Here is a 23,241-nt window from a genome sequence, read left to right as displayed (position 1 = left end):
CGTTGTTTGAGAAACAGCACTGAGTGATGTTTGAGCTTCTTATTTCAACTTCTGATCATTCTCAGCACAAACACACTAAACTAAAGTCCTAAGAAGCAGAAATACATGATAGAGACAGTTGTAATACACGTTTCCGCCACTTGCGGCAGTAATGACCATTTCTAACAAATAATAATAATACATTTTATTTGGTGTTGGCCCTGCGATGAGGTGCAACTTGTCCAGGGTGTACCCCGCCTTCTGCCCGATTGTAGCTGAGATAGCCACGAGCACTCCCGCGACCCCAAAGGGAATAAGCGGTAGAAAAATGGATGGATTTGGTACAGCACTTTTCAGTGTACTCAAAGACGCTTTACAGGATAAAACATCAGAATATAAAACAGTTCAAAGTAATATAAAATACAGCAAATATAAAAGCAGTACATTGTAAAATACATAATAACACTGGACATTTACAAGACAGGACATTACAATCCCCCCCCCGTGACTCCAAAGGGAATAAGCGGTAGAAAATGGATGGATGGACATTACAAGACACAAACAAGACATCTGGAGCTAAAATCATAGATGTGTTGACATGACTATGTTTTTTTTTAATTATCATATATTTTTCAAACATTTATTTGTAAATTGCAACATTAACAAACAATTTTATGTAATAATTTCTATATATATATATACATTTATATATACCATATATATATATATATATATATACAAACACATATACATACATATATATACATTATATATATATATATACACACATTTATACATACATATACTATATATATATATATATATATATATATATATATATAAAACAAAGTGCAAAGCCGTAGGCTCACACAAGTTGAGTAAATAATTGAAAGACATGACTTTGTTTGTTTTGATGCTTTGATATTTTTGCACTTTATTTCTTTATTGAAAGAAAATTCTATGAAGAGAAAAGTTGTTTGCAAATCAGCTTAAAATGTTAAGAAATGAAAACTTCAAGCGAAAAAAAACATACACTTTATTAAGCTAAACATTATTTCCTTATGGAGGGAAAGACGTGACGTAATGAGCTGGGGAATATAAGAACTACACTACCCAGCATGCCACAGTAAAGATTGAGCATGCGCGGTAGCCCCTTGGAGTGTAGTTGTATGTCGGAGCAAACCGCCAACACGCCTCGTCCACATTTATTTACAATTAGACAACACAATAAAGAAGTTTCTTTAGCGCAAAAATGACGACTTAAAGGTGTTGTTTGCAACATTTCTACAGATGACTCGAGGCCGCCAGCTTCACTTTGTATTTGACGCACGATATTGCGCTGTCTCCTACGCAATGACGTAATCACGTACGTACGTAACACATAGACGCTCATGCGTGTAGATAAAAATGACGTAATCACGTATGTACGTAACACGTACACACACAAGTGTAGAATCTTTGTGGCTAACACCATTTATTGTATATTCTATCACATCAGTGAATGTATATTCTCTCATAACTGTGCATGTATATTCTGTCGTAACAACAACATGACTTTTAATTATTTGTCGCTTCACTCGGACTGCTTTTGTAGGCGTGCACGCGCTCCCTGCGCACACCTGTTAATGAGACCAGGTGAGTGACCGACCGTGGTTTTATTTCAGCCGGTAAAAAAGAAAAATGTGATTAAATAAACTTTGTACTAGTGAAACATTTAGACAATAGTGTTCTGTTAAACCACGAATGCTAACATACTTGTTACATTTTTGCTCTTCAAAAATGTGACCGTGAGGAAGTTTTGAAGTAGTAACACTTTAGGGATGCTGGATTTTCATTTGTACTTTAACTTTATTGACATTTTAGTTAAAAACATGTAGTATTAATTTTATTTTAGCACATAATAAATGCATTTTTTGTCTGTTAATTATGTGTCCCTTTTTACACATGCAGTATCAATCAGTCAAAGTTTACTTACATATTTCTGGTTAGTACTTATTTTTCTAATCAGCCGGCTAATCTCCATCTTACCTCTTGTTTAGAGCCTTATGTTTACTATTTTTTTTCAGTTTTTTAACATCGGCCGGGACCTGAGTCCAAATTGTGTGCCGTACAGGTGCAAATGTGTACAAATAAAGCTCCTTTTGTCAGGCTTGCCACTGACAGTTTGTGTTTTAGTTCCTTCTCCGTGTGTTTAGTATTTCCTGTCCTTAGTTCCTGTCAGCACTCTTATTTTGGTTCAGCTTCCTGTTTGACTCCCTGAGTGCTTTGTTTCCCCTCAGCAGTGGCTAATTGGCACCTGGCCACACCTGGTGTCAATCAGCCAAATTCTATTTTACCTGCTTTGTTCCTCCAGTCAGTGCTGGATTGATTTGTTGATGTCACGTATTGCATGTCACTTCTGTATGGTTATTTCGCTGCTGTTGTACATTGTTGTGTCATTGCAGCGTAGCGGCAAACTATATTCGTTTGATGTTTGTATCTTACTGTTTTTTGCTCCCTGCTTCCAGTTTGTTCTTTCATTTTACAAGTACAATTTCTGTTTCCTGCTAGATACCTGTTAGCTTCCACGCTAGGGCTTTTGTTATCCACCCACGTACGCGCTTTTTGTTTGAACCCTTTGTGTATTTTTGTCTTAGTATTTAAATTAAATCATGTTTTCCTGTTCAATGCCTGCCTCCGTCTCTGCATCTTGGGGTTCGTCTACAACAGGGGTCGGGAACCTTTTTGGCTGAAAGAGCAATGAAAGCCAAATAATTTAAAATGTATTTCCGTGAGAGCCGTATAATATTTTCAACACTAAATACTGTCACATTTTGACGAATCCCAAGATGCAGACGGTGGCAGGCATTGAATAAGAAAACATGATTTAATTTAAATACTAAAACAAGAACAAACAAAAGGGTACTAACAAGGCGGATAACAAACTAGGCTATGAACAAAACACTTACTGTGACAAGAAGGAACTATGGCATGAGCAGAGTGAACAAAAGTAGACACAGCTACAACAAAGTATTAATGACATTGACGGGTAGTGGTGACAAACAACCGGTAGGAGCAACTATAATCCAGCCCTGACCGGAAGACAAATCAGGTAAAAATAGGATTGGGCTGATTGACACCAGGTGTGGCCAGCTGAGGGGAAACAGCGCTCAGGGAGAAAGACAGGAAGCAGACAAAATAAGAGCACTGACAGGAAACAAAGACAGGAAAAACTTAAATATGGCCACACTGTCAGGGACAAACCTGACAATACAACTGTCAGGTTCAAACACTGATGACATCTATTAAACAGACAAGAAGCAGGGAATTTAACAGAGACAGGATTCAATTCAGCTCAATGAGGAGAAACCCGTAGACCTGTACACTTGTACAGTGTCGTCCCACACTCTGACAAAAGAATCCAACGCCTTCTCTTTCATTTCGACTTTCCCTGATAACAACTAAATGCGTGCATCTCCTATTCTTTATAATAACATTGTTATTCTGAAGCTAACCAATAAGAAATAAAATACTTTTTTCCATTAATGTGACTTCTTGAACAGGTGCGGTGGTTGGATTAAAATGCATGAGAATGTTTTCAATTTTGAAGGTTATTTTTAACACTGTGATTACCAGCGAAATGATTAATTAGTTATCGTGTTAAGCAACGTCAGCTAACATTTATCTGAGAGCCAGATGCAGTCATCAAAAGAGCCACATCTGGCTCTAGAGCCACAGGTTCCCTACCCCTGGTCTACAACAAACTGACACCCTGAACTTAAGGTTTATGTGTAAATAAACAATAATCTTTGTGGCTAACACATGCTTTAATATCATTTGACAAGTGTAAATGTTGTCTATCTGATGAGGTGGCAACTTGTCCTGTGTGTTCACCGCCTTCCGCCCGTGTGTAGCTGGGATAGGCTCCAGCACAGCCCCGCGACCCCGTAAGGGACAAGCGGTTGAAAATGGATGGATGGAAAGTTGTAAACTGTAAGTAGGTTGGATGTGATTATTTCAAATGATTAAAGAGGAAGATGACTAATTAAATATTATTTGAGTGGGCCCTCTATAGTGGAAAAGTTTGGCCCCGGGGTCAATTAAATATTATTTGAGTGGGCCCTCTATAGTGGAAAAGTTTGGCCCCGGGGTCAAAAAAGTTAAGAAGCCCTGATAAAAGTTATCTTGGAGAGAGGCGAGATACATCCAAGTCTTTACTTTAATTATCATGATATTCTTCTAAGGACAATTCATAGTCTTCACATATCAGAATCAGACTTATTGGCCGAGAGTTTTCAACACACAAGTCTATTGTCGTGCAGCTGGGATAGACTCCAGCCTCCCTGCGAACGGTCGAATATGGAAGGATGGAATTTGACTTGGTCGACTGTGCTGTCTTTGTTCAAAGCCAGAAACCAAGAACATAAGTTCCTGTTTTTAAAGGCTGTCTGAGGAAGCAGTTTTAAATAAGACATTTTTGCATTTGGCTGAAAGATGGGCTAAAAAAGAAAAGTTGCAGGTTCATCAATCAGTTCATCATAGATCTGAATGGCCACAACATTTAGTACAGTAGATGTACAGTACAGGCCAAAAGTTTGGACACACATTCTCCTCATTTCTTTATTTCCATGACTATTTACATCAGGGGTGTCCAAACTTTTTCCACAGAGGGCCGCACACGGAAAAATTTAATCATGCGGGGGCCTTTTTGATACTTTTCATTTTCAAACCATAACAAAATATATGGATTTTTTTTTTCTAATCCTCAGGACTCCTGGGGAGCATAGAGGGTATCAGTCACTAAAATGTTAAAAACTCAAATTATTATTATTTTTTATTTAAAGTTCTTGGTTTCTAAATCAACTTGAGGTTGATATAAAGTAAAACAAAGTTTTGTGCCTTTTCTGTCAAAGACAACTTTGTTTTTTATAGTAAAACTGAAATATGCAGTATTTAGATCGATAGATAGTACTTTATTGATTCCTTCAGGAGAGTTCCTTTATTTAGCAATTAAAGCCCTCAAAGATCAATAATGCAGGACACCATTGATTTTGATGATTTAATATTTTTGAGTAATCACAGTGAAAAGTTAAATAAAATCCTACTAAATATATTTGAGATCCGAAAGGTTCCCCACTCATAAAGTGATGCATTTTATTAGTTTTTTTTTTACTTTTAACACTTAAATTTCAAGATCAACTTCCAAGTTTGAACTATTATTTTGTTTTATGCTCTTTTGTCAAAACTTTGATGTTTTATATGGCAACCACACAATAAATGCAATATTTTTTCCACATAAAACATTTTAAAGTGATAATATTTAAGTAATAATGCATTTTAACAGATTTTTTTGTCTTTTTTTGAGCAATGGAAAAAAAAGATGCCTGCATGGCAGCTTTGTGTCAACATTGACACTTTTTCTCATTAGATTTCACCTCATTCCACATTTTTAAATGTTTTTTAAATTTTTTGCAATACTTTCAATTTTGCAATTTTTGCAGAATGTGTGGCGGGCCGGTAAAAGATCAGCCGCGGGCCACACTTTGGACACCCCTGGTCTACGTTGTAGATTGTCCCGTTAAAAACTAAAAATGGACAAAGGTGGAGTTATGTACTTAACAAGAAAAGGTGAAATAACTGAAAACATGTTTTGTATTCTCGTTTCTTTAAAATAGACTTAGACTTCCTTTTTATTTTAATTCAAATGTGAACTTTACAGAACAGATAAGAACGGAATGTGATTTAGTTCATTGTAGTGCAGGATAAAAGAGCAAAAGGTGCAGATATAAATACATAGATTATTGTACGGATGAATATATTGCACTTATGCATCCATGTTGTATTTATATAATAATCCAGTGAAACCATTTTTGGGGGGAATTGAGGCGATTATTTTAATGTGTTAAAGAGTCTTACTGTCTGAGGAAAGAACCTGGAGGTTCTGCTACGAAGGCTGCAGAACTTCTTCACACTATTGTTAGATCCACTATGGACTGGAGTCTGACTATTATGTTAGATCCACTATGGACTGGAGTCTGACTATTATGTTAGATCCACTATGGACTGGACTCTCACACTATTATGTTAGATCCACTATGGACTGGACTGTCACTATTATGTTAGATCCACTATGGACTGGACTCTCACACTATTATGTTAGATCCACTATGGACTGGACTCTCACACTATTATGTTAGATCCACTATGGACTGGACTCACACTATTATGTTAGATCCACTATGGACTGGACTCTCACACTATTATGTTAGATCCACTATGGACTGGACTCTCACTATTATGTTAGATCCACTATGGACTGGACTCTCACACTAGTATGTTAGATCCACTCTGGACTGGACTCTCACTATTATGTTGGATCCACTATGGACTGGACTCTCACTATTACGTTAGATCCATTATGGACTGGACTCTCACTATTATGTTAGATCCACTATGGAATGGATTCTCACTATTATGTTAGATCCACTATGGACTGGACTCTCACACTATTATGTTAGATCCACTATGGACTGGACTCTCACTATTATGTTGGATCCACTATGGACTGGACTCTCACACTATTATGTTGGATCCACTATGGACTGGACTCTCACACTATTATGTTAGATCCACTATGGACTGGACTCTCACACTATTATGTTAGATCCACTATGGACTGGACTCTCACACTATTATGTTAGATCCACTCGATGTCCATTGCATTGATCGCCCAGGTGGGCGTCCCCACATCTGCGGTCCCCTCCAAGGTTTCTCATTGAGTTTTTCCTTGCCTTGATGTGGGATCTGAGCAGAAGATGTGCTTGTGGCTTGTGCAGCCCTTTGAGACATTGCTGATTTAGGACTATATAAGTAAACTTTGATTGATTGAGATGTTCTATGGCGGCGACAGCTTCAGATCCATTTCTGTGATGCATGACTATTAAACCAAGCAAGCGGTGTCACAGAACTGATATTTACAACAACAAAAAAATGTGTTGTAAGTTTTATAAAGTTACTTGCACATATTTTGTTCATGGAACTGTCTTTTTGTTGTTGTTGTGTTTTTTCTTAGTGTGCTGACCCACCTTGTAAAGGCCGAAGAAGCCCAGGTCTCGGACAACACTCAGCGCGCTGACCCTGGCGCCCGTGGTGATCTCTCCCGCCACCTGCAGGCGGATCTTCACGATCTCCAGGGGATTGGTGAAAATCACCTGGGAGCCTCCGGCCTGCGGTCAACAACACGAGAAGCGAGGTGAGAGAGGGTCTTCGTCTAAAGCTAGCGATGACGCGTCAGCATTTTCCTCAACGGTCACAAGACAAAAGCCACTTTTCATGGCGGCTGCGATCTCACGTGGTCATCGAAGCAGGCATTGATGGAGCGACAGGGGTCAGGTCAGCGCGGCCGTGCTGGCGAGGTCGTGGCCCTTTTGCCCCCTCGGCCCCCCCTGTGGCGGAGGTGAGCAGCCTCGCCCCGCACGCTTCCCAATTTCAGCCTCATTCCCAAGGGGGAAGAGCGCTGACTCCCCCCCGGACGGCTGGGGGTCCGGACGCACAAGCGCCCCCGAGGCTCGACGCCCTATGACTCAGGCACATTCATCACCTCCGCCCCCAAAAACTAATCATGCCCCAGGATGGCCGCTGGTGACATTCAGGGCAGGGGTCTTATCTGTAAACATCCGTGCTGGATCTAAAAAAAGCTTCAGCACATGAAGTCATTTTTAAAGAGCGGGGGCGGCATCCGCTTCTCTGAAGATGGATGCCCTCGCTTTTATCTTCCTCGCTTCTCTGATGCCAGCCATCATTTGGCAGTCTTTCAGAGGAAACCAAAAAAAAAAAAAAAAGTGGGTGCGGTAAATCCTATGGGAAGGAATCAAAGAGGGCCTGAGATGGGAAGTATCCTTTTCAGTTTGGGAAAGACACTTCCTGTGGCGTTGGCGGCCTGCAGCTGAGGGCCAAGCAGGACGCTGTCAGACTCAATCACAAGTGAGCCAAAACTGGCTTCATCCAGGACCCCCGCTCCAATTACACCTTGACAGGGGTCGCGACCCCGCAGACCTCGCGCTTCTCCGGCAGCAACCTGCAGGGCTCTTCTGCCCGCAGTCAAAGTCATCCACAAGATGTTTGCTGTTCTGGTTAAAGTTTGCACGCCATCACACTGAGAGCTTGTTTGCATTGTTGCAGCTCCAGGAGAGTGCAAACTATCTGTGGGATGCACAAGCAACTTAGCAGGCAAGGAACACCTTTCAAGCCAAATACAGCAATAATAATCTTGCATAATAGCTTCAGAAGCTTCTGCTGATAAAATGAACAAATAATATCAGCGTCATTTTTCTTTAGAGCGTACACCTTGATCACCTTTGAAATAATCCAAATAGGCTTTCCTCCCACATCTGCTGGCATTTTCAGTTTTCATGACTAATAGTACAAACTCCGTTTCCATACGAGTTGGGAAATTGTGTTAGATGTAAATATAAACAGAATACAATGATTTGCAAATCCTTTTCAATCCATATTCAGTTGAATATGCTACAAAGACAACATATTTGATGTTCAAACTCATAAATATTTTTTTTTTTTGCAAATAATCATTAACTTTTGAATTTGATGCCAGCAACACGTGACAAAGAAGTTGGGAAAGGTGGCCATAAATACTGATAAAGTTGAGGAATGCTCATCAAACACTTATGTGGAACATCCCACAGGTGTGCAGGCTAATTGGGAACAGGTGGGTGCCATGATTGGGTATAAAAGCAGCTTCCATGAAATGCTCAGTCTTCCACAAAGAAGGATGGGGCGAGGTACACCCCTTTGTAAGCAAATTGTCAAAGAGTTTTAGAACATTTCTCATTTCCAGGAATTTAAGAATTTTGAAATCGTATAAAGGTAAGAAATTTAAGAGCTATTCAGTAGGATTTAAGGTCCAAGCTATTGAATATGCTAAAAAGAACAGTAAGCAGCTATGTTTTATTAATATACCGTAGCTGCGTGTGTCAAATATGAGTCATTAAATGACTCCCGCCTCCTGGTGGTAGAGGGCGCTAGTGATCCTTCTTGAGACTACTCGGCTGCAGAAGAAGTGACAACAAGCAGCGATCGTTCATTTAATTTTTCTCCTCTCGCTTGCACTTTTAACATGGAGGATTACATATCTAAAATAAAACAGTTTTCTAAACTGGACTTTCAATGGAAGCAGGAGGTAATAAAGGACGATCTCCATCGAGACAGAGAGACTTTTAAAACTGAAGAAAGATAAGGAAGACTTCTATAAACAAGTTTTTGATGCTTTTGATCAGAAGGAGCTGCGCATGGACTTCATTTATAAGTAAAGGTAAGACCATAACGTTTTTTTTAATTAAATGTGCTTTTCATGATGGTATCCTTACATCACACTCAAACTTATAAGCGCAGGCCTACATTTACCGCATGCCTTTGGTAAGTGCCGGAGTGAGAAGAGGTTTTAAATTAATTAGCGCCCTGGCAGCAATTCAAGGAAATACGGTATTTACATTGTAGATTTTCACATCAAACTTATGAATGAACACATGTGGAATGATGTACTTACTCAGTGGTCTAGTGGTTAGATCAGGGGCCGGGAACCTTTTTGGCTGAGAGAGCCATGAAAGCCAAATATTTCAAAATGTATTTCCGTGAGAGCCATATCATATTTTTTAACACTGAATACAACTAAATGTGTGCAGTTTTAAGTAAGACCAACATTTTTAGAGTATAATAAGTATTTTATTATTTTTAATAACATTGTTATTCTGAAGCTAACCAATAATAAATAAAATGTCATGTCTTTTGATCATGTTTTTGTTTGGCCATGTGCTGCTTGTCCTTTGGACTCTTTAAGTTCCTGTTTTTTCCACTCCCTTGTCTGGTTTCTTTGGTTACTCATTTTGTCCACCTGTCTCTGGTGGACAAAATGCCCGCTCACCTGCTTCCCGAGCACTAATCAGAGGCAGTATTTAAGCTCGTCTTTGCCAGTCAGTCGCCCTGGCGTCAATGTGATCTTTTCTTGCTCTGTGCTGACTTGTTTCATGCCTTGCCAAGTACGTTTTGTTTTATTTATGTTCTTAGTCTGTTTATGTGTTAGCTTTGTTCCTTAGCCCAAGTTGTGCCTCCACTGTGAGCGATTTTTGTTTGAATCTTTTTTTAGTTTAAATTAAATCATGTTTTTACCTAAATGCCATGTCCCGAGTAGTCCGTCTGCCTGCAGCAAGCTGCAACCCCCCCATCGTGACATAAAATACTTCTTACCATTAATGCGACTTCTTGAACAGGTGCGGTAGAAAACGGATGGATGGATTCAAATGCATGAGAATCTTTTATATTTTGCATGTTATTTTTAGCGCTGTGATTACCAGCGGAATTATTCCTAATTATCGCGTTAAGCAATGTCAGCTAAGATTTATCTGAGAGCCAGATGCAGTCATCAAAAGAGCCACATCTGGCTCTAGAGCCATAGGTTCCCTACCCCTGGGTTAGGGTGTCCACCCTGAGATGGGTAGGTTGTGAGTTCAAACCCCGGCCGAGTCCTACCAAAGACTATAAAAATGGGAGCCATTACCTCCCTGCTTGGCACTCAGCATCAAGACTTGAAATTGGGGGTTAAATCACCAAAAATTATTCCCGGGCGCGGCCACTGCTGCTGCTCCCTGCTCCCCTCACCTCGCAGATCCAATGCAGTGAATCATTTCTTCACACCTGGTGTGTGTGTGACACTCACTGGTACTTTAACAAAAAAAAAAGGTGAAATACCTGAAACCATGTTTTATATTCCAGTTTCTTCAAAATAGCCACCCTTTGCTCTGATTACTGCTTTGCACACTCTTGGCATTCTCTCCATGAGCTTCAAGCAGTGGCAGGCTGTGCGTTTCCCACCTAGGCCTTCAAAGTCCTCCGACTCACATAAACGGTGTACAAAACTATTTTCCGGCGCATTTAAAAATCAATAAAACGCATCAGCAAGTAAAACATATCTCATGTGCTACTGTCAAATTTAAAATTGCAAAAAACATTGAAAGTGAAAAAGAAAATATTTGAACTCACAATTTGTAGGACCTATTTGACGGCATTTGAAGGGGAACATTATCACAATTTCAAAAGGGTTAAAAACAATAAAAATCAGTTCCCAGTGGCTTGTTGTATTTTTTGAAGTTTTTTTCAAAATTTTACCGATCTCGGAATATCCCTAAATAAAGCTTTAAAGTGCCTTATTTTGCCTCTCTGCCAAGACACTGGCCATTTCCCTGTGACGTCACACAGTGCTGCCAATGTAAACAAACAATGGGAATACCACAGCAAGATATAGCGACATTAGCTCGGATTCAGACTCGGATTTCAGCGACTTAAGCGATTCAACAGATTACGCATGTATTGAAACAGATGGTTGGAGTATGAAAATATTGAAGAAACTGAAGCTATTGAGCGAATAGCTATTGACGCTATTCATAGCCATAGCATGGCCAAATAGCTGCGTTAGCATCGCCGGTAAAATGTGCGGACCAAACGATCAGGACTTTCGCATCTTTTGACACTGGAGCAACTTAAATCCGTCGATTGGTAAGTGTTTGTTTCGCATTAAATGTGGGTAGAAGGAAACGTAATATAGTTGCAAATGCATCTGCAGGTTATCCATACGTCTCTGTGCCATGTCTGCTTTAGCACCGCCGGTAAATAGCATGTTAGCGTCGATTAGCTGGCAGTCAACATCAGCAAAACTCACCTTTGTGATTTCGTTGACTATCGTTGCAAATGCATCTGCAGGTTATCCATACATCTCTGTGCCATGTCTGCTTTAGCACCGCCGGTAAATAGCACGTTAGCATCAATTAGCATAGCATATTAGCATCGATTAGCTGGCAGTCAACATCAACAAAACTCACCTTTGTGATTTCGTTGACTTTATAGTTGCAAATGCATCTACAGGTTATCCATACATCTCTGTGCCATGTCTGCTTTAGCACCGCCGGTAAATAGCACGTTAGCGTCGATTAGCATAGCATATTAGCATCGATTAGCTGGCAGTCAACATCAACAAAACTCACCTTTTGTGATTTCGTTGACTTTATAGTTGCAAATGCATCTGCAGGTTATCCATACATCTCTGTGCCATGTCTGTCTTAGCATCGCCGGTCAAATGTGGAGACACTCTGGTACATTCAATGGGGGTCTGGCGGCAGATTTCTTGCCAGTGGTGCAACTTGAATCCCTCCCTGTTAGTGTTGTTACACCCTCCGACAACACCCCGACGAGGCATGATGTCTCCAAGGTTCCCAAATATAGTCGAAAAAACGTAAAATAACAGAGCTGAGACCCGGTGTTTGTAATGTGTTGAAAATGAAAATGGCGGGTGTGTTACCTCGGCGACGTCACATTCTGATGTCATCGCCTCCAGACGTCACATTCTGACGTCATCGCCTTCAGCTCGATAAACAAAGGCGTGTAATTCGCCAAAATTCACCCATTTAGAGTTTGGAAATCGGTTAAAAAAATTGTCTTTTTTCTGCACCATCAAGGTATATATTGACGCTTACATAGGTCTGCTGATAAGTGAAGTGAATTATATTTATATAGCGCTTTTCTCAAGTGACTCAAAGCGCTTTACATACTGACACCCAATATCTAAGTTACATTTAAAGCAGTGTGGGTGGCACTGGGAGCAGGTGGGTAAAGTGTCTTGCCCAAGGACACAACGTCAGTAACTAGGATGGGACAAGCGGGAATCGAACCTGCAACCCTCAAGTTGCTGACACGGCCACTCTACCAACTGAGCTATGCCGCCCCATAATGTTCCCCTTTAAGTCAGTGCTACACCTAATCCTCCTATACTTATTGGGGTCAGTTGTACGGAATATGTACTGTACTGTGCAATCTACTAATACAAGTTTCAATCAATCAATAGCAAATGTGTCACAGACCGGTGGTTGGGCACCACTGCTGCAAGGTTTCGTCCAACTAGCATAAGAAAGCCAGCACGTTGTGGAAATGACAGACTTGTGTGTTCTGCTTACACATCCGCCAGCGAGAACCTCAGCAGCCAGAGGGATGAAATCATCTTGTGTGGTGAACTTGTCTCGGACAAAATCATTCATCTGCATGGAGGGGAAGGGAGAAGGGGGGTGGGGGGGAGAGCAGATGAGACACAATCCCGCCTTTGATAGCAGAGCATTAACATGAACTTGTGGTCGGGAGTTGCGTCCTGATTGCGACGAGCGCCTACATGTTTTTTCCATTCACGCAACAACGACTCCTTCTCTGCAACTTGGCCGGCACTCTAAGAGCAATGACTTGCCGTGAGTTTGATGGCTTTTTCCGGGGCGACGCCGATGAGCTGCGGGAGGAGACCTGCAAAATATTATTCATAGACACCATTAGCCGGGCTCGCTGTCAGAGACAAAGTTGAAATTAATTCTGATTTTTATCTCTGCTGAGCGTCAGGAAGGACAATCTAAAAGTTCCCCAAATCATGTGCACATGAAAGCAATGCATACACAATGACACCTCACTAGTCCCTCCATTCACTCAATAGGGGGTCTTTTGCTTTTTCTTGGGCTTTTTGATGCCTTTCCTGCCGCTGGTGGCAAAGACAAGGACTATGATGATAACCATAGAACAAGAAATCAAAGTTGTCGCGTTGTAGGAAAGTGGTACCAATGCCTCTGTCCTGGCTGCTCAGTACAATATTATTATGATGAAAAATAACAGAAGTCCGAAAAAGTGAGATGTTGTCATGTCTGTTCATGTTTTTGTTTAGTTATGTTCAGTTTTGCTTAAGACTTCATTGTTTCTAGTTTTTGCACTTCTTTGTCTTATTACCATGCCAACTCATTAGTTTTCACCTTGTCCTCATGTCTCACACCTGTTTTCACTAATCACAGTATTATTTAAGCCTGTCTGTTTCTCTTGTTCATTCTGGCAACATCACCTCCTTCACACCCTCGATCACCTGCTATGCACCTTGTAAATCCATGTCAATTATCCATGTCCTGTTCTCGTTTTGTACCAAGTAAGTTTTTCTCATTATTCATGCCACAGTGCAAGTGTTTTGTATCGTGTTTATAGTTAATTGCCTTTGTGCTAGTCTTTTGTTTCATAGCCCAGTTTTTGTTACCGCCATTGTGCGCACCTTTTGTTTGTTCCTGTTTTTAGTTATAGTGTAACTCGCGCCAACTTCACACTCTCGACCACCTGCTTTGCGCCTTGTAAATCCATGTCAATGATCCATGTCCCGTTCTCGTTTTGTACCAAGTAAGTTTTTCTCATTATTCATGCCACAGTGCAATTGTTTTGTTTCGTGTTTATAGTTAATTGCCTTTTTGCTGGTCTTTTGTTTCATAGCCCAGTTTTTGTTACCGCCATTGTGCGCACCTTTTGTTTTTTTCTGTTTTTAGTTATAGTGTAACTCGCGCCAACTTTCCTTTGCCTCGGAAAAACAATCCACGTCCAAGTCGTGACGGATGTGTTGTGAAGAGAATCACCTCCAAAGAACACGCTCGTTTGTATAAAAGGAAATGATAGTTTATTATTACTGTATTTTTCGGACTATAAGTCGCAGTTTTTTTCATAGTTTGGCCGGGAGTGCAACATACACTCCGGAGCAACTTATGTGTGAAATTAATAACACATTACCATAAAATATTAAATAATATTATTTATCTCATTCGCCGAAGAGACCAGGAAAATGTCAGCAATCGTCACACACACGTCAACCAATAAGAATTTGGCGGGGGAGGGTCATGGCAGAAGTGCATTGTGGGTCATGGGATGCTAACTGCTATATGCTACTGCCGTAGCTATTAAAATGGATCATTTCATGGTTGGCGGTAACTTATAAAAAGTGAGAAGAGCTGAACAAAAATGGCGTTGAAAAGGAGATCATGTAGTGCAGATTACAAGCTGGATGTAGTGAAATATGCAGCAGAAAAGGACAAGAGGAAGCGGCGCATACCTTTGGAGTTGGCAGAGTTGTTTAGAAGCCACATCGAGGAAGATTTTATGGGATTTATGGATTAGGAGTGAGAGATAGTTTGGTAAAGGTATAGCATGTTCTATATGTTCTAGTTATTTGAATGACTCTTACCATAATATGTTAGGTTAACATAGCAGTTGCTTATTTATGCCTCATATAACCTACACTTATTCAGCCTGTTCTTCACTATTCTTTATTTATTTTAAATTGCCTTTCAAATGTCTATTCTTGCTGCTGGATTTTATCGAATACATTTCTCCCAAAATGCGACTTATACTCCAGTGAGACTTATATATGTTTTTTTCATTCTTTATTATGTATTTTCAGCCGGTGCGACGTATATTCCGAAGCGACTTATACTCCGAAAAATACGGTAGTAACAGTTCACTTATTATCACAGAGTTAAAATGTTACTTTATGCATACACTCATGCACATAATCATGTTTCATCAAACATATATCAATGCTGTTGCCCTAGGGTAAACTGGGTAACACATGGCATATTGACAGAGCTTAAACCATTGTTACTATAACAATCTACAAGATTAATATAGGTTGCCTCTCTCTCTTCCCTTTCATCTTTCGGTATTCCTTCTTTTTTTTTAGTATCTTTCTAGCTATCATTATGTATACGTATCGTTGCATTTGAACAACTTTATTGTTGATAATAGAGGTAATCTTGGTTTTGTTCATGATCAATAGCGCTTTTTCTATTGGTATTTGTATTGCTCCAGTTTTAGTGTAAAAATGCTCATTGTCATTACTATATTATTTATTTCACTAACTGCTTATTTGCTATCACTTTTACCATCATATTTGTACATATTGTATGTGCTGGTGTTGTTCTATTGTTGTTGTTGTTATTGTTGTATTTGCTGTTGTTGTTTTTGTCTCTGTCTAATCCCCCTTTTATCCCCACAATTTCCCCCTCTGTCTTCCTTTTTTCCTCTTTCTATCCTTTCCTGTTCCGGCCCGGCTGCACCAAATGATAACATAAATACATTTAATAAAGTCCCCTTCAAATAAGACAACAAGAGAAGTATCCTACACTTTTCTTTTGTAAAGTAAATCTGAACAGCCGATACGGGCATCTACATCAACTATATGATTTGCCTGAGAAGCTGGACAGGACAAAAAAAGGAAAAAAGTTACTTTATATCAGGCCTGGGCAATTATTTTGACTCGGGGGCTACATTTAGAGAAAAAAATGTGTCTAAGGGCCAGTATATCTATTTTTAGGGACACTAATACAAAACTTCACAAAAATGTCTGATTGAATGCTAAAAATATTGACAGACCGCCTTAAAAAACGTAATGGAATTTTACATTTTTCTATGAACGATAGAACACTGAATATTGACAAAATATGAGTATCACACCCCCTTTCGATTGACATATTTTACAATCAATTGAAACGCAACAAAAATGCAACAAACAGTGAAATATGAACGAAGGGTACAAAACAAACCCACCTACATTCTGATATATCACTACGCTTTAGAACTTTGTTGTGAACATCTCCTTCCGCGTCTATGGAAACGCTCCCCGCCCACACTACTTGATGCCTCGTCTAAGCTGCTGTGACGTAGATTACCATTTTAACTAATTAATTTACCATAGTAACTAATTAGATTACCATAGTAACTGTTATATCATCCATAAGCACAGATTTAAACCATTGTTGTGAAAATCTCCTTGCTCGTCTGTAGAAACGCTTCCCGCCCACACTACTTGATGCCTCGTCTAAGCTGCTGTAACGTAGATTACCATATTAACTAATTAATTAACCATAGTAACTAATTATACTACCATAGTAACTGTTATATCATCCATAAGCACAGATTTAAACCATTGTTGTGAAAATCACCTTCCGCGTCTGTGGAAACGCTTCCCGCCCACACTACTTGGTGCCTCGTCTAAGCTCCTGTGACGTAGATTACCATATTAACTAATTAATTTACCATAGTAACTAATTAGATTACCATAGTAACTGTTATATCATCCATAAGCACAGATTCATACCATTGAAAAGCTTTGTATAGTTCAGGGGTCGGCAACCCGCGGCTCCGGAGCCGCATGCAGCTCTTTGGCAACTCTGATGCGGCTCAGCTGCACAATCGCCGACCCCCCCGATTGTTGCGGGGAGATTCCGGAATTCAATGCCTCTCCCGGACATCACCCGGAGTCAACGTTCTCCAATTTTCACTCGGACTACAATATTAAGGGCGTGCCGTGATGATATTACTCCTAACGTCCTCTTGGACGTCATCGCGCCCGCCATTCACGAGGTGCTATTTGCGTGCCGACCGTACACATGCATTTCGCTGCTTCTATCGGCACATGTATGAGATTGCAAGGCATACTGGGTGACACAGAGGACACTGACGGTTGTGATATAAACAACTTTAACACTCCTACTAATACGCGCCACATTGTGAACCCACACAAAAGAAGAATGACAAACACATTTCGGGAGAAAATCCTCACAGTAACACAACATAAACGCAACACAACAAATACCCAGAATCCTTTGCACCTTGACATGTGGTAGAGAACCATATTCGCTTGACCGCTCTGTTCCATAGTAAAGTTTCACCAATGTAAACAAGGAAACACCGGCTGTGTTTGTGTTGCTAAAGGCAGCTGCAATACACCGCTTCCCACCTACATCTTTCTTCTTTGACGTCTCCATTATTAATTGCACAAATTGGAAAAGATTCAGAAACACAGACGTCCAGCGTACTGTGTAATTATGCGATTAAAGCAGACTACTTATAGCTGGGATCAGGCTGGAAGAAGACGTCCGCTACAATCCGAGACGTCATCATACCACCGTTTTCAACAGGATACTCCGCCGGAAATTTAAAATTGCAATTTAGTAAACTAAAGCGGCCGTATTGGCATGTGTTGCAATGTTAATATTTCATCATTGATATATAAACTATCAGACTGCGTGGTGGCTAGTAGTGGCTGTCAGTAGGCCTTTAAGAAACGCCAATTGCCGGTTTCAGCTCCACACAATGGACGATGCCGTGTGGTCCTAGACGAGAGAGGCGAGTTACGGCGATCATAATCTTTAATCACGCGTCTGTCATCACGTTGCAGGAGTGCAGGAGCTGCCGGATGACCCTGCTCGGGCGCATGTGGAAAAACAGCCTTTGCTCAAAGAGGAGGAGATAGTTTTGAAATGAGCTGCAGTGGTGGATGCAGCAGTAGGTGGCAGTCTTGACTTCTCCCACGTGAAGCGCCCCAGGGTGCGGGTGTTGTGTGTCGCAGCATTACTGCCATCCGGTGTAAGCCAGATCACACGGCACTTCAACACGGTCCTCCGGGGGCTCGCCTCGGACATAATGAAAACGCGACCCCTGGGTGTTGCTTTACTCAGCGCTGAAGCGGGAGGCCAAAAGGTTTCTGGTATCGATTAGCAAAGCACGCTGTGGTCTTTGTTTCACACACGCTGGCCCAGAGGAGGAGATTCCAGCCGGGGAATTTACCTCGGTAAAATCCAAAGAAGCCCTCGTAGCGCAGCACTTTTTTGGCACAGTCGAAGCTGTTCTTGTACATGAGCTCGCCCACCAGGGAACCTGTGGACCGCTGGTTCTGTATGCGGGTCTTGACCAGGTCTATCGGGTACACGGCCGTTGCACCGGTGGCTAGAAAAAACACACACACACACACACACACACATTAGTCCGTCACTGTACTTATCTATACTGCAAAGCTCAAATTTGAATGACAATAAAAGGAAGTGTAAGTCTAACTAATGATATGCAGGCAATTACTACACATTCAATTAACTGGAATGTACTTGAACTAATGACACACACAATTGTTAATCTAGTTTAAAAGAGTTTTATGTTCAAGCAATCCTCTTAGCAGTCAAACAATTAGGAGTCACATTAGAATTTAGGAGAAAAATAAGACAAACGTTACACAAAAATACTTAAAATGAAACCTGCGTGGTGTTAAGTTAAAGTAGCAACGATTGTTACACACACACACACACACACACACACACTAGCTGTGGGAAAATGTGTTCTCTGCATTTGACCCATCCCCTTATTCACCCCCCTGGGAGGTGAGGGGAGGAGTGAGCAGCAATGGTGGCCACGCCCGGGAATAATATTTTGGTGATTTAACCCCCAATTCCAAGTCTTGAGGCTGAGTGCCAAGCAGCGAGGAAATGGGTTCCATTTTTATAGTTTTTGGTATGACTCACGACCTGCCCATCTCTGGGGGGACACTCTAACCCAGAGGTGTCCAAACTTTTTCCACTGAGGGCCGCACACAGAAAAATGAAAGCATGCGGGGGCCATTTTGATATTTTTCATTTTCAAACCATAACAAAATATATGGATTTTTAAAATGTATTTTTCCTTTAGGAGTCCCGGGGACTAAAAAGGGTCTCAGTTATTTAAAATGTTAAAAATAGGGTCAAATTTGTATTTTTTATTTAACGCTTACAGTAAATCTCTATATCAACTTAAAAAAAAAAAAAAAAGGGTTTTATGGCTTTTCTGTCAAAAACATCTGTGTTTTTTTTAATTGTAAAACTGAAATATGCAGTATTTAGTAATTAGAGCCCTAAAAGATCAATAATGCAGGACACCATTGATTTTAATTCTTTATTATTTTTGAGTAATCACAGTGAAAGTTAAATAAAATACCACAAAGTTTATTTGGAATCCAAAAGGTGCCCCACTCGGAAATTGATACATTTTTATTAGGTTTTTTTTTTTTACTTTCAACACTTAAGTTACGAGATCAACTTCAGCTCGGTTGGTAGAGTGGCTGTGCCGGCAACTTGAGGGTTGCAGGTTCGATTCCCGCTTGTGCCATCCTAGTCACTGCCGTTGTGTCCTTGGGCAAGACACTTTACTCACCTGCTCCCAGTGCCACCCACACTGCTTTACATGGAACTTAGATATTGGGTGTCACTATGTAAAGCGCTTTGAGTCACCTGAGAAAAGCGCTATATAAATATAATTCACTTCACATCTGTCAATTTTACGTTTTAACTTTTGTTTTATGCTTTTTTGTCAAAACTTTGATGTTTTTATATGACAACTGCACAATATATGAAATATTTACCACATTAAACATCCATCCATCCATTTTTCTACCGCTTATTCCCTTTTGGGGTCGCGAGGGGCGCTGGCGCCTAGCTCAGCTAGAATCGGGCGGAAGGCGGGGTACACCCTGGACAAGTCGCCACCGAATCGCAGGGCCAACACAGATAGACAGACAACATTCACACACTAGGGACCATTTAGTGTTGCCAATCAACCTATCCCCAGGTGCATGTCTTTGGAGGTGGGAGGGGCCTATCCCCAGGTGCATGTCTTTGGAGGTGGGAGGGGCCGGAGTACCCGGAGGGAACCCACACAGTCACGGGGAGAACATGCAAACTCCACACAGAAAGATCCCGAGCCCAGGATTGAACCCTGACTACTCAGGACCTTCGTATTGTGAGACAGACGCACTAACCCCTTTACCACCATGAAGCCCCACAAAACATTTTAAAGTGAAATTTTTTAACTAATTGGAGCTTTGAAAATGATTCATTATAACATGGATTTTTTGGGTCATTATTTTTTGTTTTGAGCAATGGCTAAAAAATAAATAATTGATTGATTGGTACTTTTATTAGTAGATTGCACAGTACAGTACATATTCCCTACAATTGACCACTAAATGGTAACACCCCAATAAGTTTAAGTCGGGGTCCACGTTCATCAATTCATGGTAAAGATGTTTTTTACATGGCAAAATAAAGACAAAAGAGAGAAAAAAACAGCCTGCATGGCAGCTTTGTGTCAACATTGCAACTTTTTCTCGTTACATTTCGCCTCAGTCCAATATTTTTAATGTCCTTTTTTATTTCTGCAATTGCATTTCCAGAATGTGTGGGGGGCCGGTAAACAATTAGCTGCGGGCCGCACTTTGGACACCCCTGCTTTAACCACTAGGCCACAGTCAGGCGAGACTTCAGCATTTCTGGCAAGATTTGAGAAGATTTAGAGAATTGAGCTCAGCGAGATGCTGAATGTTTTAGTCAGACTTCTGCTTTTGTGTCAAAGGTTGAGCAGTCCTGACCAAGTGGGAAAGGCATGATAACAGGGGTGTCCTAACTTTTTCAAAAGGGCCACATAGCACTCATTATTAATTGTACTATTTGATACATTTCATTCATAACAATGAAGAAACCTAAGCTAAGCAATTTGAAAGCAAATCTGCACTTCCAAACACTACATGCTCTCCAACTTCCTCTCCAGTCTTCGCTGCACCTGGAGCACACATGTGGCAGCAGGACTTTTTTGCCAGGAAAACACTGTGAAACTGTTACAACTATTCCTAATACTGTAATAATGTTGACTCAGTGTACCGTGAACTTAAAAGTAATATTATGCATCCAATAGTTTTGCCCAACCCCATCTTATCAAGACATGGCCTCCTGATGTCCTTCTAGTGCTAGAGCAGGGGTAGGGAACCTACGGGTCTAGAGCCAGATGTGGCTCTTTTGATGACTACAAATGGCTCTCAGATAATTCTATTTATATAGCGCTTTTCTCTAGTGACTCAAAGCGCTTTACAAAGTGACACCCAATATCTAAGTTACATTTAAAGCAGTGTGGGTGGCATTGGGGGCGGGTGGGTAAAGTGTCTTGCCCAAGGACACAACGGCAGTGACTAGGATGGCGGAAGCGGGAATCGAACCTGGAACCCTCAGCTTGCTAGCACGGTCACTCTACCAACCGAGCTATGCCGAGTGACCGTGTAATCCTCTTCCATATCAGTAGGTGGCAGTCGGTAGCTAATTGCTTTGTAGATGTGGGAAACAGCGGGAGGCAGAGTGCAGGTAAAAAGGTGTCTAATGTTTAAACCAGGGGTAGGGAACCTATGGCTCTAGAGCCAGATGACTGCATATGGCTCTAGATAAATCTTAGCTGACATTGCTTAACACGATAAGTAATGAATAATTCCGCTGGTAATCACAGTTTCAAAAATAACGTTCAAATGATAAAACATTCTCATGCATTTGAATCCAACCATCCGTTTTCTACCGCACCTGTTCAAGATGTCGCATTAATAGTAAGAAGTATTATATGTATTATTGGTTAACTTTTATAATAATGTTGTTAAAAAGAATAAGAGACTTATTATACTCTACAAATGTTGGTCTTACTCAAAAATGCACGAATTTAGTTGTATTCCGTGTTGAAAAATGTTATATGGCTCTTACGGAAATACATTGTGAAATATTTGGCTTTCATGGCTCTCTCAACCAAAAAGTTCCCGACCCCTGTGCTACAGCCACCTGGACTATTATTACCCCTTGGACTCGCGCCCACAAAGTTGTCTGGACTTTGTTTTGACTCGACCAGGAGAAGAATGCAGAATTGTTGACAGGCTCATTTCATGCGGTCATAGCTCGCTGGTTGAGGACAATTCTGTACATTTCACCAGTGACGTTTGCAAAATACATGTTGTAGAGCAGGGGTCACCAAGCTTGTTGAAAGCAAGAGCTACTTCTTGGGTACTGATTCATGCCAAGGGCTACCAGTTTGATACACACTTAAATAAATTGCCAGAAATAGCCAATTTGCTCAATTTACCTTTAATAAATAAATCTATATACATACAAAAATGGGTATTTCTGTCTGTCATTCCGTCGTAATTTTTTTTTCCTTTTACGGAGGCTTTTTTGTAGAGAATAAATGATGAAAAAAACACTTGATTGAACAGTTTAAAAGAGGAGAAAACACGAAAAAAATGAAAATGAAAATTTGAAACATAGTTTAACTTCAATTTAGACTTAAAATTCAAAATTCAACCGAAAAATATGAAGAGAAAAACTTGCTAATTTGAAACTTTTTGAAAAAATTACAAAAAAATTATGGAACATCATTTGTAATTTTTCCTGATTAAGATTAAAATTTGAATTTTTTCAAGACGTGTTTTAAATAGGTTAAAATCCAATCTGCACTTTGTCAGAATATATAACAAATTGGACCAAGTTATATTTCTAACAAAGATGAATCATTATTTCTTCTAGATTTTCCAGAACAAAAATTTAAAAATAAATTCAAAAGACTATGAAATAAGATTTAAATTTGATTCTACAGATTTTCTAGATCTGCCAGAATCATTTTTGGGGAATTTTAATCATAATAAGTGTGAAGAAATATTTCACAAATATTCTTCGTTGAAAAAACAGAAGCTAAAATGAAGAATTAAATTAAAATGTATTTATTATTCTTTACAATACAAAAAATTTATTTACTTGAACATTGATTTAAATTGTCAGG

The 23,241-nt window shown here is 40.2% G+C and overlaps 1 protein-coding gene and 1 long non-coding RNA gene across 4 annotated transcripts in view; one reads left to right on the top strand and one right to left on the bottom strand.

Annotated features, from left to right (window-relative positions):
• LOC133538418 (electrogenic aspartate/glutamate antiporter SLC25A12, mitochondrial-like) overlaps nt 1–23,241 on the bottom strand; it is a 75,334-nt gene that overhangs the window by 4,728 nt on the left and 47,365 nt on the right. For all 3 annotated transcript variants that reach the window (XM_061880038.1, XM_061880037.1, XM_061880039.1), the window contains 4 exons: nt 18,427–18,585; nt 13,256–13,308; nt 12,975–13,055; nt 7,044–7,184 (listed from right to left, as the gene is read on the bottom strand). In XM_061880038.1, coding sequence (XP_061736022.1) covers nt 7,044–7,184; nt 12,975–13,055; nt 13,256–13,308; nt 18,427–18,585 — 434 coding nt within the window. The remainder of the gene's footprint in view (nt 1–7,043; nt 7,185–12,974; nt 13,056–13,255; nt 13,309–18,426; nt 18,586–23,241) is intronic.
• LOC133538421 (uncharacterized) overlaps nt 1,455–23,241 on the top strand; it is a 24,948-nt gene continuing 3,161 nt past the window's right edge. The window contains exons 1-2 of the long non-coding RNA XR_009802996.1: nt 1,455–1,614; nt 7,031–9,286. This is a non-coding gene — a long non-coding RNA (uncharacterized LOC133538421). The remainder of the gene's footprint in view (nt 1,615–7,030; nt 9,287–23,241) is intronic.

This window comes from Nerophis ophidion, linkage group LG19, assembly GCF_033978795.1.
Source record: "Nerophis ophidion isolate RoL-2023_Sa linkage group LG19, RoL_Noph_v1.0, whole genome shotgun sequence".
Classification (NCBI taxonomy): domain Eukaryota; kingdom Metazoa; phylum Chordata; class Actinopteri; order Syngnathiformes; family Syngnathidae; genus Nerophis; species Nerophis ophidion.
Note: the sequence above shows the minus strand (reverse complement) of the source record. Positions and strands in the feature narration are given on the sequence as shown.